The following is a 19,023-nucleotide window of genomic DNA, read 5'->3' as shown; positions in this document are numbered from 1 at the left end:
GCAGCTACTCCACTTCCACTATCTGAAGCTCCCTGTTAGGCAGGCAGTCAATGGACAATAACAAGGCTACTGTGGGACTGTGCCTTTTTAACAGGGAAACAGAGAAGTTTCTAGGTGACTGCTTGAAGGTTTATTGCCTGCCAGACACGTCACACAATTACCAGGTAAGATCAGAAGGGTTGTTTTGGCTCTTTGAAAGCCCTGTTGCTCAGCAGCGATTTCCCTTTAGCCTCTGATTTTGCCATTCTTCAGCAAGTAGTTCACCAAGGCTCATGACACGTGTGGAGAGACCGCAGTTGCACCACAACAAGCTTTAAGAGAAGCATTCAAAACAGTGCAAGACTTCAAAAAATGTGGCCAGGCAAAGCAGAGATGATAGAATCCATCAGAAGCTGTTCTCTGGATGCCCTTTTCAGGAGAAACTTGCTGATGGTAAACAAAGTAATCACACACAAAATTACCCACAAACAGCTCAAGCACTGCCTTTACAAGATAAGCCCCCCTCCAAAGTGGTCCTTTGAGACCACTTTCCTATAAGGGACAGTGCCTGTGTCAGATGGGACTGTCACTTCACTGCACCTGTCCCGGCTCTTAGGGGAACAAATCTGGCTTTGGTTTTCCTCAAGGGCTTTAATTCATGTTTTGATACTAGTACTGCAGCACAGGAATTATCCTATTACAGTGAAGAGATTATCTGATATGCCTGCTGCTGCCAGTCCTTGAATGTGTGTGACCCAGATTCCTATGGACAGCCGGCAGCCACATCAGGAGCAGCCACACATACCTGTTTACCCCTTACAACTACCTGCCTGCATGTGCAAGAGGGTTTTGGTGGGTTAGTCAGAGAATTCTACCTCACTGGTGGCCTGTGATGAGGGAAAAAGATATTAGAGGGCACTCCACATCCCCACACCTGATGGTAATAAGTAATTACATAAGTGGGAAGCATACAACCACTGTGAGCTATGGATATGAAAGGCTGAACCTGGATATATCAGGGAGCTACGTGCAAAGAATAAAAATCCCAGGAACAGACGTAGTAGTTGCATCACTCTTTTGGGAAGTGGAAGATGAGCTGCCTGAGCCTGGTCAATTCATTTCCAGTGAAGGAGCACAGGCTTCATGGCCAGCAGCTTAGCAAAGAGTAGAGGTGATCAGTGAGGACCTGACTAGTGAACAGGGTAGAAACAACCCTTGCCTTTGTCCAGGCAGGCTAAATGGGATCAGCAGAATGGTTGACAGGGTGCCCCAGGGGACAATGTTCAGTTCTTTGGCATTGACCTGTTCAGTGCCATCAGCTGTCATGCAAAAGCACAACTTCCTAGTGTATGGAGAGCTTTCCTGTCAGCTGGTTAGTGCCTAAAGACCAGAGGCACTTGGGAGATCAGGCAGCCACCAAGGAGGTGTTTTTTAAGTGATAGCTTTAAATTCAGGTACCTAAATTATTCCCATGCATTATCGTTCACTGGATGTAGCCCACGGTACTCAAGCACTTCAGACACAAGGACGGAAGAAATCCAAAGATAGACTGTTATTCTTGCAGCGTGATTAAAAACTCACCCCCCAGCAGTTCTGTACGCCATGAGAAAGCAATTGGAAGTGGAGAAGCAATGCTCTATCAGCCAGGAGGAGAGTTCAATGCATATTTAATGCTGGCCCTTGTCAGAGGTGAGAGCACCAGAGGCTGCACATCAGCCTGCACATCATTAGAGGCTTTCTGCTTGTTTACACAAGATAAACGGCCACAAAGAAGTCTGAGCAAGTCAGTCCTGTGATTTCCTCAGGTATGCTGCTGCCCAAACTGTTTGGCCAGACTGTCGTTTGGCAGAGATTTCATTGTCTAAAACCAGGGAAACACAATGGCTGGACAAGGGCTGCATTTTGCCAGATCTCAAGGCTTAATCCAAAAAGCCCCTAAATGGGATGAATCCAAAAGCAGACGTGGGCAGAGAGACATCTGGATGAGCACTCCTCCTGCTGAGCAGTGCCGCTCGCCTCCTTTGTCTTCAGACTGTCACAACTCCATCCAAAGGGGAATCAGCTCAAAGCACGGGTGTTAAACTATTAGTCATTTATTGTAAAATTAATCCCTCATTTAAACTCCAATCCTTCCAAAACCCTGCTTCCAAGCCTGCAGTCTTTTTACCTTTACTCCCTTTCTTTTAATAAAAAGGCAGCAGATCTCTGAGAGCCCCTGCTCATTTCAATCTCCAGATGTACAAACATCGTTATAAGCCACTTTGTATGTAATAAATGAAGACCTGATGTGTTTTATCAAAAACAAACATATGCACACATACACACACATGCTCACACAAAACAAAATAGAAGAAACAGCGGGGCTACAGGAATGCCAGTCTCGGAGTTAAAAGGCCATTTGAGGCCTCAGAAAGTTCACTTTGTTCCTTGTTAACAGTTAATAAAATTTTATCCCCAGCTATTACTACATAAAAATAACTTATTCATTCAAGCACATGGTTTAAAGAAACAACACTCCAGTGTTATAATTGGCTTAAATCATGGATGAATTAGAAATACTATAAAAATGACAACTAATACATTTACAGAATCACAGAATCACCAAGTTGTAAATGACCTCCAAGATTATTCAGTCCAACTGTCCACCTACCACCAATATTTCCCACTAAACCATGTCCATTATTACAGCATCTAAATGTTTCTTGAACAGCTCCAGGGATGGTAACTCCATTACATCCCTGGGCATTCTGTTCCAGTGCCTGACCACTCTTCCTGAGAAGAAATTTTTCCTGAACCTCCCCTGGCACAATTTGAGGGTATTCCCTCTAGTCTTATTGGTAGTTACAGGGGAGGAGAGGATGACCTGCACACCCCCAAAACCCCCTTTCAGGCAGCTGCAGAGGGCAGTAAGGTCTCCCCTGAGACTCCTCTTCTCCAGACTAAACAACCCCAGCTCCCTCAGCTGCTCCCCATAAGTCTTGTGCTCCAGACCCCTCACCAGCTTTGCTGCCCTTCCCTGGACACACTCCAGGATTTCAAAGTCTTTCCTGTACTGAGGGGCCCAAAACTGAACACAGCACTTGAGGTGCAACCTCACTAGAGCTGAGTACAGGGGATGATCCCTTCCCTGCTCCTTCTGGCTGCACTGTTCCTGATACAAGCCAGGATGCCATTGGCCATCTTGGCCAACTGAGTACATTGCTGGCTCGTGTTCAACAACATTATCATCATTATTTTAATTAAGTGTGATTAATTTTAAAAGGAAGAACAATCTGAAGGAAAGTAGCTTTGTCTTTCCTAAACTTTTCACTGTTTGTATACAAATTCATGTTTCCTTGCCTTGCATATGGAAACAGAACATACTGATGGGAGAAGTTCTCGTTCAGAGAATTATGCTCATTCAGGTAAAGATAGAATGTTAAAATATCAGAACTTTCCATGAAGCAGAAAATTTCAGAAAAAAATCCTAGTCAGAAAATGTTGAGATTTAATTAAATCTAAAAATGAAATACAGAAATAAAGGGCTCTTCATCTGTGCTGTTGGATGAGCCTTTGGGAATATGACTTTTGCTCCATCTTGATGACTAGAAACTTGGTTTCTAATGAAACCTGCTTGCAGTTCTCACAAAAAACAGAAGCTGTGAAGTTTCAGAACAGGCCCTCAGCCCAGTGGGCACCGTGCTGTTCCCAGTCCTCCCCCCACACTGTTGTTCGGGGGCTACATGGAAGCAAGTGCCACAGGAGCTGAAGAGATAGCGGCTGCCTGGGGCCTCTTCCTTCCACAGCCCCTGAAGCAGAGGTGCTGAGCTTTACCAACCCAATGCACCTTGCAAAGATTGCAGAGGAAAAATTAATTGCTACCATGGAAACGAGAGAAGAATGAGCAGAATGATTATAAGCGAAATACCTGCTTAACAAGTTAGTTACTCACAGTGAACTTATTCCGTTCCTATTCACAATCACATTTTTCTGAAACACCGAGCACTCATCTCCCCTGTGAAAAGGAGGCATTTAGGGCCTCCTGGCAATTTACATTTATTAGAAGTCTCTATTTTTGTCTTCAACCAGTCACATAGCTTGGATCATCCACATATCTTCTGACTAAAACCCTGAAAACACAATGTACAAGACTTCGGGAACACTTTGTATTTGACTTGAGCCAAGTGGAACGCATTACTAGATTACACATATGATCTTCGTTATCTGGGATCTTTAGCATTTGGCACTGGCCCCTGGAAGATAACACACCACAGTCATCTACTGTGCATCAGGAGAAGAAAGAGCAGCTTCAACATGAGCAGCGCAGCCCTGCTTCTATCTGCAGGACAGGAGAACACCCTTGGAGATTTCTGAAATACCCAGTCTATACCTTTAAATTCTTTGACTTTAAATCCAAATAATAAAACTGGGGAGGGCTGACTTTTTAGGTATTTCCTTTTCAGGTTCTGCAAAGGTTTGCTTGTAAAGCCATTAAAAATGATTCCTGATTTTATTTTAAAACCTGTCCTGCTTCTCGCTTATATCAAAATAATATCATAAAGATTCTTAACTCTGCAATGAAGAGTAGTTTAATTACTGATATTTTAATGTCTTTAGCATGCAGAGGCATGTACCTATAAATGGTCATGAAGACTAAGCAATGTAAAATCATATTATTAAAGCATGTAAATAATTATATTATTAAGCATGTAAAAATATCATTTTCAAAGATCTGGTGGGGGCGTGCAAGAGGAAAAGGAAAGTTGCCAGCAAAAGCAAGACAGAATTTGGCTGTCCTGTCAAGTATTCTCCATATGAACAGAAGTCTGCCAAAACAGAGCAGAAACTCGTTAGCTTGGGCTTTGTCACATGTGAAAACTGTTTTGAAGGACAGCCGAACAAAGGCTGAAAATTGTGTTCGAAACAAGTCTCAATTATTAACGTCAGTTATTTTGAGGAGACAAGACCTGATGCTTAAATCAAGGTCTCAGACATTTCTTTTCTGTTTCAAGCCCATAATTTGTCTTGCACTGAAGTATATCATTAAGTTGTGCAGGACATAAAGGAAAAAAAAAAAAGGAAAATTACAACTGTGCAACAGGTCCAGGTCCAAATACAACCAACCCAAACCCTTTGCTGATTTCATACATATTAATGTAGTTAACAATCAAACTTTCTGCATCTGAATATCAGCCAAGAAAAATATCAAAAGCTTACTCTTTCGGTGCGTTCTAGAATAACTCTGCTCAAACTGCTTCCAAAGAGGACATGTGATGATGTGAAACAGTCCTTGCATGCCTATTCATCACTGCTTTGTGAGGAAAGATAAGCTATTCAGAAAAGAGGAAGAGAAGCAAAACCAGGAGGCAATGAATAGTCCGCATATTTTCATCTGTTGGAAGTAATGGCCTAAATTCCACTAGAATATCTATACTATTTACTATCTTCCCTTGCTGTCTACAGTTACAATTGAGTGAGACAGGGACTGCAGAGTGGTTGTACATCTGTACACCACCGTGCCATTCACAGTTATCTCAGAATCCCTCCACAGGCAAAGTGTCTTGGACTTCTTTATGGCCAATGTGGCAAGGCAAGAACTGTAAGGAAGGCCTAACTTTCATAAAGCCAAATGATATAGCTGATGGAAAAGAAGACAAGCTTTTGAACACACAAGACTTTCCAATTTCCTTCTTTTTTAAGACTGAAGAAGAGCACAGAGGGACAAAACAGTGTCTGATTTTTCCAGCCTGATTATCTCATCTCACATAGATCCTCCTGCCATAAGAGCTACAGCAACACAACCATTTAAAAAACTCAATCCTCCTAATGCTAAAACAGCCATCTCCAGATGTCACAATGGTTTCTTTGAAAATTAATAAGCTCTAAACTGCCCAAAGGTATTTCTGTCCGAAATGGCTGCCACCACATTTTATGAAAATGCCCTCTATATAATCCAAGGGCACCTGACATATAAAGCAGTGTAAAAATACAAGCTGACTTGTGCTTATATGTATTTCCTGCCCTTTTAAACTTTGCACTTGTTCGTTAATTTCAACAAATGTTGAGGTGAGCCAGCTGCTGAGGTGAGAGGATTCATATAAATCCCTCACAGATGTACGCTAACTTCAGATAGGAGTTTTATCATCTACAAGTCATTAATCAACCATTAACAAGTAAGTGTAATGGAGTCCCGCTCTTAAGGTTCACTGCCAGAGGAGAATAATGGATTTTGCAGTCTGGCTGTGTCTACAAGAGGGGGAACTAAGAGCTAAGACAGCTCTGAGATAAAACATTTGGAGGAGATTAGAAAGCACGGGAAGTCATTTTGTTGCTCTCTAACTCGCCTTAAGAGAAAGCACTTCACAGGAGTTAAGCATTTACACAACAAACCAAGTGGAAAGTTCAAACTCATCCATCAGTTTAGTGATGAAGAGGAAGAGGGATGTATTTTGTGCAGCCAAACAAGGAAGTCAGGTATAGGTGAGAATTATTGCTCCTGTGAACAATAATAAACACTACATCATCAAGAGCGTTACTCTCTCACTGACAGGCTTTGAAGCTACAAAATCACCTGCTCTGGCCTCCAAGGTCTTCAAACTTCACCAGACACCTCTTGTTAAGGCCACAGACTCTACTTGGAAACAAGAGGAGCAGCTAAAACGCTGCATGCCCCAGACAGAGGACAGGCAGGGCTGCGGGCAGCACCTAACTTCTCTGGAAATGGCAGGATCAGTCAGGCAAGGTGTTGCTCTTCCTGTAGAACAAGGCAATATTTCCCATTCCTTAGACCTCTCCACCATAAAGTTTCTTCCAACTGGCCTTACAAAAAGAAAAAAAAGAAAATCCTTTTGCATGCTAAACCTGGATCTGGAAGGAATTCTGCCCTGGGCTATGCAAGCAAGACATACTTACACTTTAGAAACAGTGAAATATTATTAGGTGAAAGTTATGTGGTGAATATTATCCCACTCAGTGGCTTCTCCAGCTATGGTCAATCTCTGATACTTATGGGACAGACAATAAAGCAAGGTCAACAAAAAAAGCAGAACTGAAGACAAATGCCCACGTCTGGACCCAGCAGACAAATGACAGAAGCTCCAACATATGAACTTTGAAAATAATACATTTTTTTAGTATTGAGGACCAAGTGTTAAGATAGTTTCAAGGGAAGACAATTGTCCTATTCCTGGAAGTGCTCAGGACGAGGCTGGATGAAGCTTTGCACAACCTGGTCTACTGGAAACTATCCCTGTCTATGAAACTAATTAATCTTTAAGGACCCTTCCAAGGCAAATCATTACGTGGTTAATGATTCTATGACTCTAGGCTTATGGGGACACAGGTGTATAAATGGTAGGAAAATCTAACATCCAAGGGTGGAGGGATTGCATCTCTTGCCTCCTGTACCCTCCAGGTATTGCTGCTCCTCATAGCAGTAGTCCATCTCTAATTTCAGAGTTTCAGTTATGAATGTGGGATCCGTGCCCAAGAGGTGGTATCACAACTACGAGTGTAACTACAAATCCAATGTAATAGTAGTAAATGGAAAACAAGTAGGATAGTACAGACAAAATGTTTCAGTAATCCCATGAAGGGGTTACAGAACACCAATTCCATTTATTTTAAAGACCGGGAAACAAAGTAAAAAAGAGGTCGCAGAACAGATTTTACAGCCAGAACCAGAACATGCTGCTGGCTCACAGCCCTAAGCTGAGGCCAGTAGACTACACAAAAAGGTGCAAACACCTTTAGAAATTCAGTTCTCAGCTTCCTCTTTCAAGTCACAGCCAGTAAAAAGACGTGCAAGTCGTTTCTACTCATTTTCCTTTCCTATTTTGCAACTCTGATGTTTCCACAAAATACTTCCACAAGCTTCTGAAATTCTGTGAGATGACAAATATGAAACCAGGTATTAGTTAGATCAAACACAGAAGACTTTCCAAAGCTCACATACTGATTATTTAACACAACACAGTGTAGGAAAAAAATATTCCTTACAAAGCCATACTTCATTTTCCATCAATAATGTTTCTTAGTAAAGAGCTCTACACAGCTGGAAGCATTAACAACCTACCAGATGGTTCACTTCTTGATAAACACTTATGTTTTGTAAGTTTAAAGTCTAATGAACTGTAGTGCAGGAAGATAAAAGTCATGTATGCAGAATGGTTCAAATGGCAGGTCAGGAGAGAAAACTGGACAATGGAACAGCTCCATAGAAGCTCCCGTTTCTATGGCAGCTTTACTCTAGGGTGGGAAGGGAGGAGAAATGGTTGATCCTGGCAGAAGACACAGAAATGAAATGCTGAACACGTCACACATGCACACAGTTACATGCTCTCTCTCACAAGTTGCTATGGTAGGAGGATAAGACAAGGCTGAGACTACCAGATCCTGGCCCACAGCATTCTCCTAAACCAGCATAGGCTTTCAGACCTCTGGAGAGAGTGCATCATAGCAGTCCATCACAGCTCAAAGTAAATTGTACAGTCCCACAATTACCATGCCTGAGTTATACCTGGTACAGCATGTACAGCCAGCAAAACTCACTGACTCACCTTGAGACAGATCTAGATCTGTTAAGTGCTTTGACGAAGATCAAGGATGGTGCAGACTGGCGTCTTTGGGCCAAACTCTTCATTTTTTGCTTGGAAAGAGAAACAAAAAGAAATTGTAGGTGAGATTTGGAACCATTACTGCATGCATACAGACTTGTAGCAGCCAGACTCCAATTTCAGACCACAAGAAAAAGGGTGAGTTATCACTATCAGAAAATCTGGGAGTGAAAAATGGTTGCAAAATGCCATATATTGAGAAAAATAGGAGCATGGCCTGAAAGCCAGTGATACAGAGAGGCTGACAATTAGCATCCATACAGAGATATCCAAAGTATTGCATACATAAAATAAACATCCAGAGCTTTTCCTCAATCACTTTTTGACCCTTAGGAATCTATTTTACTTTATGTGTACTTAGTATCCAGATGATGGTTCAAATTTCAAATACTCGATACATTTCTGTACCAGTCCTGCAATATATTTTAAATTAATGTTTGTATTTTACCCGCCTACGTTTATTGGGCAACATTTGTTTCCAAGATCTTAGAACTCTGAAGAGATATGAGCAAGTTCCTTCCCTATTGATCTGACTAGAACATTGCTCCTCTCTCTCAGTATCATTCCTGATCATGCCTGGGAAGGCAGGGCAGTTTTCAGAAGACATGGGAGAACCGGGAGGGAATGGGCAAAAGGAAACACAGGGAAAGCAGCAGAAAGAAAAACCAACAACAAAGCATAGGTAAGAGATGGAAATGTCAGTAGCTATCAAGGGAGCTTGGATTCCCACTAAGTGAAGTCGAATACCTCAATAAAAATACTGAGCAAATAGACAAAGCTGCTTTCCCTAGAGGCAGAAGTTTTCAAAAGCATGTGCTGGAGACAGAAACACACATTTTGCTGCATAGAAATGTATTCATCACCACACTGCCTCCCTCCTGCAGCTAGCAATAGGACTATGGTGTGCTGGCCTGAGCACTGAAGCTGCTGTAGGAAGCAGCGTTGCAGCCTGCTGCTGCCAAGGTGTGTGACCTCTGCCCTCACAGGCCCTCCATCAAAGCACATTTGTTGCCTTATTTTGCTCAAATATTTTTCATAATAGACTGGTGAACAAGCAGAGGGGGCTGAGCTCCTCCTGAGACCTATAGACAGGACATGTCCTGAGCTGGTCCTTCACATCAGCCTGCACACCACTGAGAGCACACAATCAGAGGAACCTCTGGCGGTCACTGCTCACAGATAATTGCACAGCAAGATTTTCTTCCTTTACCCTAAATATAATCACTGAGTTCCAGGAACAGACATGTTCGGGAACAACTGGTTCTTCTGCCAATTTGTGCTCAGGATGTGGCACACATTTGTTTGGGCATGTGCATGGTTTGGTCCGCTCTGAGAGAAGACACCCGACAGAACCATGTGTTTTACCTTTGACAAGTGTATCTGTTTCACTCACCACAGTGCATTTGTTATTGTCATTATTTGGTTCCCTATTTATGCAAGTACGCTCATTTTGTTAGATATGCAGTTACAGCTATTACACAGCAGTTGTTATAAATTCAACCATGTAATTTCAGTTCTCCTTTAAAAATGATCTCACCTTGCTGTTTCTTTCATTAAGGCATAACCTTCTCAAGACAGATAAATTAGGTCTGGGACTATATAGATATCTTCTGTCCAACTGAAAATTAACTGAATAATAACTTAATAGATTACTAATAGAATAGATCATACATTTTTCTAGTGAATGAAATCATTAGATCTCACTGCTGAAGCTGCTAGTATTTGAAAAAATATCTATAAATGAGAAGGCATAAAGAGATCTGTGTCTAATAGTCTACAGAAAGCAAGCCACAGATTCTGCTCAACCATCAGGTTTTGTAGGAGTTTATATAAAGTATCGACTCCCAATTACAAATTTACTGAAAGTCTCTTTTTGAGTAGGTGGCTTTCAGGGGGTGGTTTAAACTGGAGCATCTCAGCTCCTGTGAATACAGTGGAGGTTTGGTGATGCTTACAGAGAGATATTAAATCCTTTGACTGCTCCGGTCTGAAAAGAAAGCCACTGAAAAAAAAAAAATAATAATAATAATAATAAAAAAATGCAGTGTTTTGAAATCATGGAAACATTTAGGTTGAAAAAGACCCCTAAGATCATCAACTCCAGCCCTCACCTAACACTGCGGGTTCACCACTAAACCACATCTCTAAGCGCTGTGTCCACATATCTCCTAAATACCTCCAGGGTCGTCGATTCCACCACTCCCCTGGACAGCCCATTCCAATGCCCGGTCAGATTTTCTGTGAAGAAATCCTTCATGACATCCAATCTAAGCCTTCTTAGTGCAACTTGAGGCCATATCCTCACATCCTAGGCTGTTTCCGCATGTATGAAGTCCATGTCCTTGCATCCCAAATGTCTATAAATTACGGCCACTCCTTGCACACTTTTGGGCTAGCAGCACTGAATAGTGCCTTGAATTAAATATCTGAGGACTAAAGACTACAGCATGTTTGATTAGAACTCAGGTGACTCAGGAGAGGATCCCAGGGACCTCAGGTTCGGCCTTTCTGGGCTTGCTGAGAGCAGGCCTGTCTGAGCAGGGCACCACAGCTCAGGACTGTGTTATTTCCAAGGAGGAGATCCCAGAGCCTCTCTCAGCATCCTCTTAATACAGATAGAGCTTATAGAAATAGAGCTTTAAGATATGACAAAGTTCACTTATTAGATTTGGTAAAGGAAAGTTTACAGAGCAAAAATGAAGTGACTCAGGTCAGCCACGTGCAAATAAAAATGTTACACAGAGACATTAACCATAGACAGGAAGGGTCATTTTGTTTTTATTTTGCCACGTACAGAGCCTGAGAAAATAAAAAACCATCACAATGACTTGACTTATTTTGAGGAGGAATAGGACAAATGCATTTTTGGCTGGGTTGGACCCACATGTCTGCTCCCCTCCATCTCCCTGCTTTTCCATGTGCAAGGATGTCACCCTGGCAGTGCAGAGAGGAGCAGACACATCCTGGACAGCTGCAGTGAAAGCAGATGTTTGGGAGCAAAAGGAGATGCAACGACCAAGAATCCAAGCATGGGACACAGAGAAGCATTTCATAATGTGTCCCAAAACACAACCTCCCATTTTTTTCATGTAAATATTAGAGAGGTCAACACAGGGAGAAATCCTCATACTTGCTGGCTGAATCACACCCATGTGAAATGTATCATAAAATCAGTATCCATAATTAATGTTTACAGTATGCCAGATGCAAAGATTACCATCTTGTATCAGTGAGGACAAACTAGAGTTATCTTTGCCTTCCTTGCTTTCAAAAGCCTCAGTTCCCTACCTCCTCCCTTCCAGTTCAGGTTTAACTTCATACTTTCTACATTTCTGGTGGTGGCTGCCTTGATTTCTTTCTTAACAGAAACAAAAAGGGTTGCTTCTGTAGTTGGACTGGGGATCCAACAACACTTCAGTGTTTGGCCAGTTGCTCATCTGGTATAAAAACATGTAGGGTTATAGATTTCAAAAGAATGAACTTCCAGAAGATAATGATCAGACCTGCACTCTGAACCACTGTTTTGTAAACTGAGGGGGTAGGTGGTTTGTGAGCAGATCAGCCCACCATGATGAGGATAGTAACCCTGCAAAACAGTACTAAAAATATGCTGTGGTTCTTCTTGAATCAGAGCCTTAACCAAGAGCAGAGTTAGAGTACAGCTTTGACAAGTAGTTCACAAGCCTGTGACTGTATGAACAATCTGCTTCTAACTGCCCACATTCAGCTGCTTTGGCTGGTGGTTGAAGTGGGTATTGATAGTACAGTAAATTATTATATCGGAGTTAAGAAATTCATTCCCATTCCTCCTCCTCCAAAAATAAATAAATAAAAGGGAAGCAGCAACATCTGCATGAGATCCTTAAGAAACCATCAAACTGAAGATAAAGCGCTCTCTTGTGATTTGTGTGTATCGCTTAACCATATCAAGCTTGGAAGGAGAATGGCAGAACATAAATTGAATAAAGAATGCCTGAAAAAATGCCTTTGTAGTTAACTGAGAGAAAAGGACATGTTTGGTGCACAGTTCGTCCATCCTGTTTGAGTTGTGCATAAATGAAGTGAGTCTTGACCTAGAAGTGTTGACTTCCTCCACTAAATGCACCAAAAAAAACCTAAGATGACCGGCAAGGCTGAATTAATCAGCTCAATTCTCTCCTTGCTATCTGAGCAAAGGACAGGGAACAGAAGAATTTCTAAGCTTAATAACATACAGAACAATGGTCTTCATAGTGAATGCTTTGAGCTTAGGATGATAAAATTATATTACCTGATGTCTATGTACGAGATTCATATATGAAATAGTTGAAAAATGCACTCAGTTCCTAGCTGGCAGGTGAACACAGCAGAAATGCCTCCTCAGCATTGTGCAGACACTTGCTAAAACCCTCCCCAGAGATGAAAGGATTTCAGGCTCTTGACTTACAAGCTCGCTCCAGAAGTGGGTCAAGGCTGGGATGTGTGCCCAGGTCATTTAACTGGGTGACAGGGGCAGCTCTTGGATGGACCAATACCTTGAGCTGAGGATTGCTCCCATGTGGCTAAGCTCTCCCTCTCACAACTTTATTATTTTAGTCAAAGGAAGTCTGATTTTAACAAAGCCCGCTACATGAAACCATCTGAGTTAATAACCATGCAAACCATTCACCCATGCAAACTCTTCTTGTTGTCTGAGTAACAAAACATATCTGTGACACACATTGCTGGATTAGCTAGACATGAACCAAAGCACAAACACAAACCTTTACAGAGATCTGTGCAACAACGTTCAGCTAACTGCTTGACAAACAATGAAACATCAAAACAACACTCATCACCCAGCTGTTAATTCTCAAAGACAACTGGGCATCACTATTTCCCCTGTATTGCCAGGCTTCTTACAAGGAACAATAAATCCCATATTCCTCCATGCCATAATCTAGCTCTTGTTAGACTTACAGTGCACGAATGCCCAAAAAATACCAGAAACAAGAATCTCTTATTCTTGGGTAGGGCAAGAAATGGCCCTACAGTGACCTGTAACATTCCTGAGCCCTTATAAAGAGGGTGAGAAGATGGCTGTGTGTAAATGGCTGGCTCAGGAGGCAGAGCGTGTGCCTGTGTGCCTGAGAGACAGCCAGGTCCCATTTTCCATAACGGCAGAGCAGGTGACAAAACTATGTGCTTATGTTTATGCTGGCAGAATACTTGTACTTACATGGACTTTCCTAAAAGAAAGCTATTTCTGGATGGATAACTGTGGATAAAATGATTGCAGGGGCACAAGAGGAAAGAACTACAAACAGAAAGGAAGAAAAATCTGGTAATGGTGGACCAGCAGCTGCAGATAGAGACCAACGTTAAGGTGGAAATAAAAACTGATGAAAGAAACTGTGTGCAAAAGATGTCCTACTAACCCATCTCCCACAAGATACTAATCTTTGGATGCACAGATATAGATTTGTTGGCAAGATCTCATCCATTTACATCAAAAGCTGCACATGTGGAAGATTATTAAGAACGTGGAGGAGGTCAGCATTGAATGTTTGGCTCCTGGGTCCTGCTGTCTGCTGATCTGTGTCCACAGTGCTTGGACCAGTGACTTCAGATGCAGTGCTTTCAATGGAGCCCAAGTTTTCCTACCTCACAAAACAGAGTGTTAGCACGCAGACATGGTTCTGCCACAGTTTCTGTACAACAAGCCATTCTCTGGAGCAGTTCACTAATGACAGAGGGAGTATCATACAATCACAGAATCATCAAGGTTGGAAAAGACCACTAAGATCACCAGTCAATCCATCCTCACCATGTCCACTATCCATGCCCCTCAGTGCCAGATCCACACACTATTTGAGCATCTCCGGAGACAGTGACTCCATCATCTCCCTGGGCAGCGTGAGTGCCTCATCGAACAGACAATGTAAACCGACAATGATTTGCTATATCTTAGACCCCATATAACATTCTGAGTCCTTCCCCTTCCTACCACCATCATGCAGGATTTAAAAAAACCACAAGACTGGAACACTGAAGAGCTAGATCACATTGTTTTATTCACAATTTTCAATTTCTCACATGAACAGACAAAAGAGGGATAGCTAACTCTCATTCTGAATTAAATCATAAACCTAATAAAAGGCTCATCACTGTAAGTCATCACCAGTCAGCACTGCCTACCAAGGTGGTTCCATCTGAAGGACAAATATGGATGACTTCATTAACAGGGGCTTTTCCAGTTCTCATCAGAGATGCTATAGGGTATGTCTGCAGGATGACAGGAATTGTCCAATGTCCAACACTTACTTCACAGAAGTGTTCCTGAAAAGCTGAGCTTTCTGGTGGTGTGATTCTGACCTCAGCCCCCCATATCGTAAGCCACAATCACAGTAAAGAGGACAGAGTTTCACAGGAAGAAGAAATCTCAGCCTTAAGGAGCATTATGTCAAAAACCATATATACTCAAGGACATGAGACCAAAGTATCATCAAGTACAATGACAAACACATTCTTGATTCATCTTCACAGAGTAAGATAGAGGACAGGGTGAAGGTTACGTCAGACAGCCTTTACTCTTCCAATTCAATTTGCTTGAATTTTATCCATTTAGTACACGGTTGGGAACACAGCCCTCCTTTTCCTGACAGTAAACTGTTTCTGTATGTGTGATCAGAATTACAAAGAAACATTCTAATGGTGATAGAATCCCGTGCTTTAAGCCTCCACAAACACTACTATACAAAACGGTTAAGTTTTTTGTACACATTGTATGAATAAACATAACAAATTGCTGAGCCTCACAAAAATTATAAGCAGTCACTTGAAATTTTCAAGGAGGCAGCAAAAAATCTTAAGAGCGATTGCTTATGTTACCAAAGATTGTCTTGTGTAAAATATTCAGCACTGGTTGGAATCTAACTCCTCTAAGGGAGAAGTGAAACACCAGAAACTTATAAATACAATTAAATGACCGCAGCTGTTACTGCTGACACAGATCTACTGGCACAGAAGACATGCTGAACCGTTTGTTTTGATAAATTTGTACAAATAAGCTCCATCAGTAAAATCACTTTTACTCATCTTACTTCAGCCCGCTTCAGAGTTGCATCAATTTACTGGTATTGGTTACTATGCAGTACAAAAACTACTCTGCAGGCCAAACAACCACTGTCCAGTGACTCCAGTTAAGTCCAGTAAAGGAGGGAACGCGACCCATCATTTTCCAAAAGGATCAATTAAAATGCTGAACTTCAGTGTAACCTTACATAAGGGTGTCTTGAATGCTTTACAAGCATTTAATAGGGAGAAGCTCCCAGTATTTGTGAGGTGTGCTAGAATTTCAGATTGCTTTACACGTAAAGAAAAGGAGAGGAAGTGTTTGCAAGACAGTAGTTTAAATGGTCCCACAAAGCAAACGGGGTGAGTTTTGGACAACTTCTATCTCCTGGTCCTATGGTGTGATCCTTCAGCTTTGTTGTTACAGCCAAGTGGATGATAAAATAGGAACTCAAACAATCACAGAATAACTTGGGAATGGTGTAATTGAAATAATAAAGTAAAAACGCTCATTGATGGCTCATCATTCCATGTTTGGGGGGCACTTTTGTCACAGAACTGTTCCTGGAGAGCTGAGATTTCTGGCACTATGTGGTGTGATTCTGACTGCAGCCCTACTGATTGTTGGCCAGGATCTCAGTGAAGAGCACAGAGATTCACAAGCAGTGTGAATGTTAAGTATGTATTTGCAACAATATCTTTAAACGTGCCATGCTGTGTCACCAGTATCAAAGCTGATCTCATCAGCACAACTGCATATAACTGCTGCAAGCAGCGCAGTATGTCCTGTAATAACAAAGCCTTCTTGCTTTGACAAAAAAAAATGCTGTGCCTTAGCACTGTGTGGAGCTCAAAACAGGTATTCAGAGAGTCCACAGCAAACGGGGAGCAAAAAATAATGTGAACTGCCATTGAGATCCTGCTTCAAGCAGATTTAGGATTAATCCAGTGTTGAACAGACATGGAGGTAGGGACCTTCTTCCCCAGTCAGACAGAGGCAGCCTGTAAGGAAACTCCAGGGAGCACTGGGACGGTGGAGGAGCACAGGGGCTGGACTGATGCTTGCGGCTGCAGGAGGATTCCCTATGTACCCCCACTGTCTGTGCCTGCAGACTGAGGAATTCCAAGAGAGCTGCCAAGGTCTGTAAAAAGGAACATCCCCGCTCCTTTGTCAGCATGGACAAAAACAAGGTCTGCGTTCCTTCGATGGAAGCAGGAACAGGAAGCACAAGTGCTACCTTCAGTTCTTGTCTTCAGAAAGCTGAATCATAAGGAATCTGTAGAAAGCAGTGTTCACCTTCGCAGCACTTGAGCATTGCTTCTCATTTCAGGTGATGTCTGGCATCATGGCAGCAAGGTGTCTTCAACAAAAATCAAAGTGGTAGTAGAACAATCAAAGCCCCACATTTAGCTGCTTCAGGTTCTAAAATAGTACTGGGGAGGGCAAGCATTCACTGCATCCATTTGTCCAGCAGAAGACACTCCACCTCTTCACGTAGGTGTATCACACTCTTTATTCAGAAACTTATCAAATCAAGGTGTAGGCAGAAGTCAGGCAAAGCACCCCCCAAGCAGCCATTTTGCACTCTACTTGTGCCCTGAGATGTCCCTGGGGCTGCAGTCAGGTGCATGCCTTGGTGGGATGAAACACACAGGGACACATCCCAGGGTCAGCCCAGAGAGATGCTCTGGAGGAGGAGTGGAACTGAGGGTCCCTTCAGCCACAAAGCCCCAGCCATCACTAGCAGCAGGGCTGGGCGCAAGCTACCAGGCATCAAGTGGACAGCTTTAATAAAGGACACCATAACCTGGCCATGTCCTAATCCTCCCAGTGTGTTTGGCAGCCGGTGACACTGTACTCCTCTAAACGCAGACAGAGCACAGATGTAAATGGCGCTGCGAAGCAGAATGGGTATGGCAGGAAGGCACCCAGCCCCACTTCGGTACAAAACCACTATGGTACTTGTTAAGCCAAGGAGAAAAGAGTTCCCCTTCTACATAGTGGGAAGATGTGGTCACAGCAGCTCACTCAATACAGCACAGTGTAAGGCAGAAATGAGCACTCAGCTGCAGGCAGAACAAGCGTTCCACACTTGATCGTGTCAGATGCAACTGGCACAATGCACAGCACAGCTATCATCAGTCACGACAGAGAAAGCAGAGGACACCTCTCCAGGAAGTTGCCTTCACATTTTTCTCACCCGAAGCACACGTGGGAGGCCCCAGCACCCCGAATCGGGTGCAAACCTTCCCCTGTTTGCTCAGCAAATCCCAAACGCGCACCCCATGTGCACCCCACGGAGCCCCCCAGGACACACACAGCCGGATCCCAGCAGCTCGCAGGACACCCGCACCGCACAGAGCCGCCATCCCGCATTCCCAGCTCTCGGGGTGACCGCGTGCTGACCCTCTCGGCACCGAGGTACCACTACGTGACACCCTCGGCTGTCCCCGGTCTCAGACACCCGGCCGAGCAGTGCCGCAGCCCCCGGCCGGCTGGACACGCCTGCACCGAGCCCTCCCGCGGACACTCGCGGCCCCATCTCCCCCGGCGGCTCCCCACGCACCGCCGAGGACCCGGTGATGACGAGGATGACACCTCCCCGCACGATCTCCCGCGGAGCAGCCTTACCTTCTTCCCGTCGGCGGCGGCGAACGCTCTGCTCTCGCCGCTCACCGAGGACGATCGGCTGGGCCCGAGGTGCTCCTGTTGCGGGGACATGACGTCCATGCGGCCCCGCGCCGCCGATCTCCCGCCCCGCCGTCACCCCAACCGCCGCCGCCCGCACCATGGACACGGCGCGCCGCGATGGCACACGCCCCTTCGGGACACGCCCCCACGCGGGACACGCCCCGCACACAAGCCCCGCCCGCAGCCGGTTCCCGCCCGGCCCTGAGGTGCGGGGGGACGGGGAGGGGGATCGGGACGGGAGGGGGCGACGCGCATGCGCTGTCGTGCGGAGTCGGCGGCGCGTTCTCGCTGTTCTGCGCGTGCGCGTGTCCTGCGGGCGGGGGATGCAGAGACACCTTGTTATCTCACACAGCTTTCCTTATGTCCGCCTGTGCTGGGATAGCCCTTGGGTAACAGCATGGCAATGTCTGAGGCTCAGAGAGGTGCCAGGCTGCCTCTGCTGAGCTCCAGGACAAGAATCACTGAATAGAGTAATAGAATCATTAAGATTGGAGAAGGCCTCTGTGATCATAATATCCAACTGTCAGCCACTCAACTATGTCCCTCAGTGCCACATCTATGTATTTCTCGATGACCTCCAGGAGCAGTGACTTCATCACAGAATCACAGAATGACCCGGGTTGGAAGGGACCTCAAGGATCATGTAGTTCCAACCCCCCTGCCTGGCAGGGCCACCAAACATACACCTTTACTAGATCAGGTTGCCCAGGGCCCCGTCCAACCTGG

General features: G+C 44.0%; 1 protein-coding gene across 1 annotated transcript in view; it reads right to left on the bottom strand.

Annotated features, from left to right (window-relative positions):
* The window catches only part of ARHGAP20 (Rho GTPase activating protein 20), a 58,450-nt gene extending 39,880 nt beyond the window's left edge, over positions 1 to 18,570 (bottom strand). Inside the window, exons 1-2 of the mRNA XM_015852195.3 lie at positions 18,238 to 18,570; positions 8,517 to 8,605 (exon numbers count right to left, since the gene is read on the bottom strand). Of these exons, the coding sequence (XP_015707681.2) occupies positions 8,517 to 8,605; positions 18,238 to 18,336 (188 nt within the window). The 5' untranslated portion in view covers positions 18,337 to 18,570. The remainder of the gene's footprint in view (positions 1 to 8,516; positions 8,606 to 18,237) is intronic.
* Between the last annotated feature and the right edge of the window lie 453 nt (positions 18,571 to 19,023).

Source organism: Coturnix japonica, chromosome 1 (genome assembly GCF_054131305.1).
Source record: "Coturnix japonica strain WE chromosome 1, WE-NBRP24, whole genome shotgun sequence".
Taxonomy (NCBI): domain Eukaryota; kingdom Metazoa; phylum Chordata; class Aves; order Galliformes; family Phasianidae; genus Coturnix; species Coturnix japonica.
The sequence above is the reverse complement of the archived record's forward strand: the minus strand, read 5'-3'. Positions and strand labels throughout refer to the sequence as shown.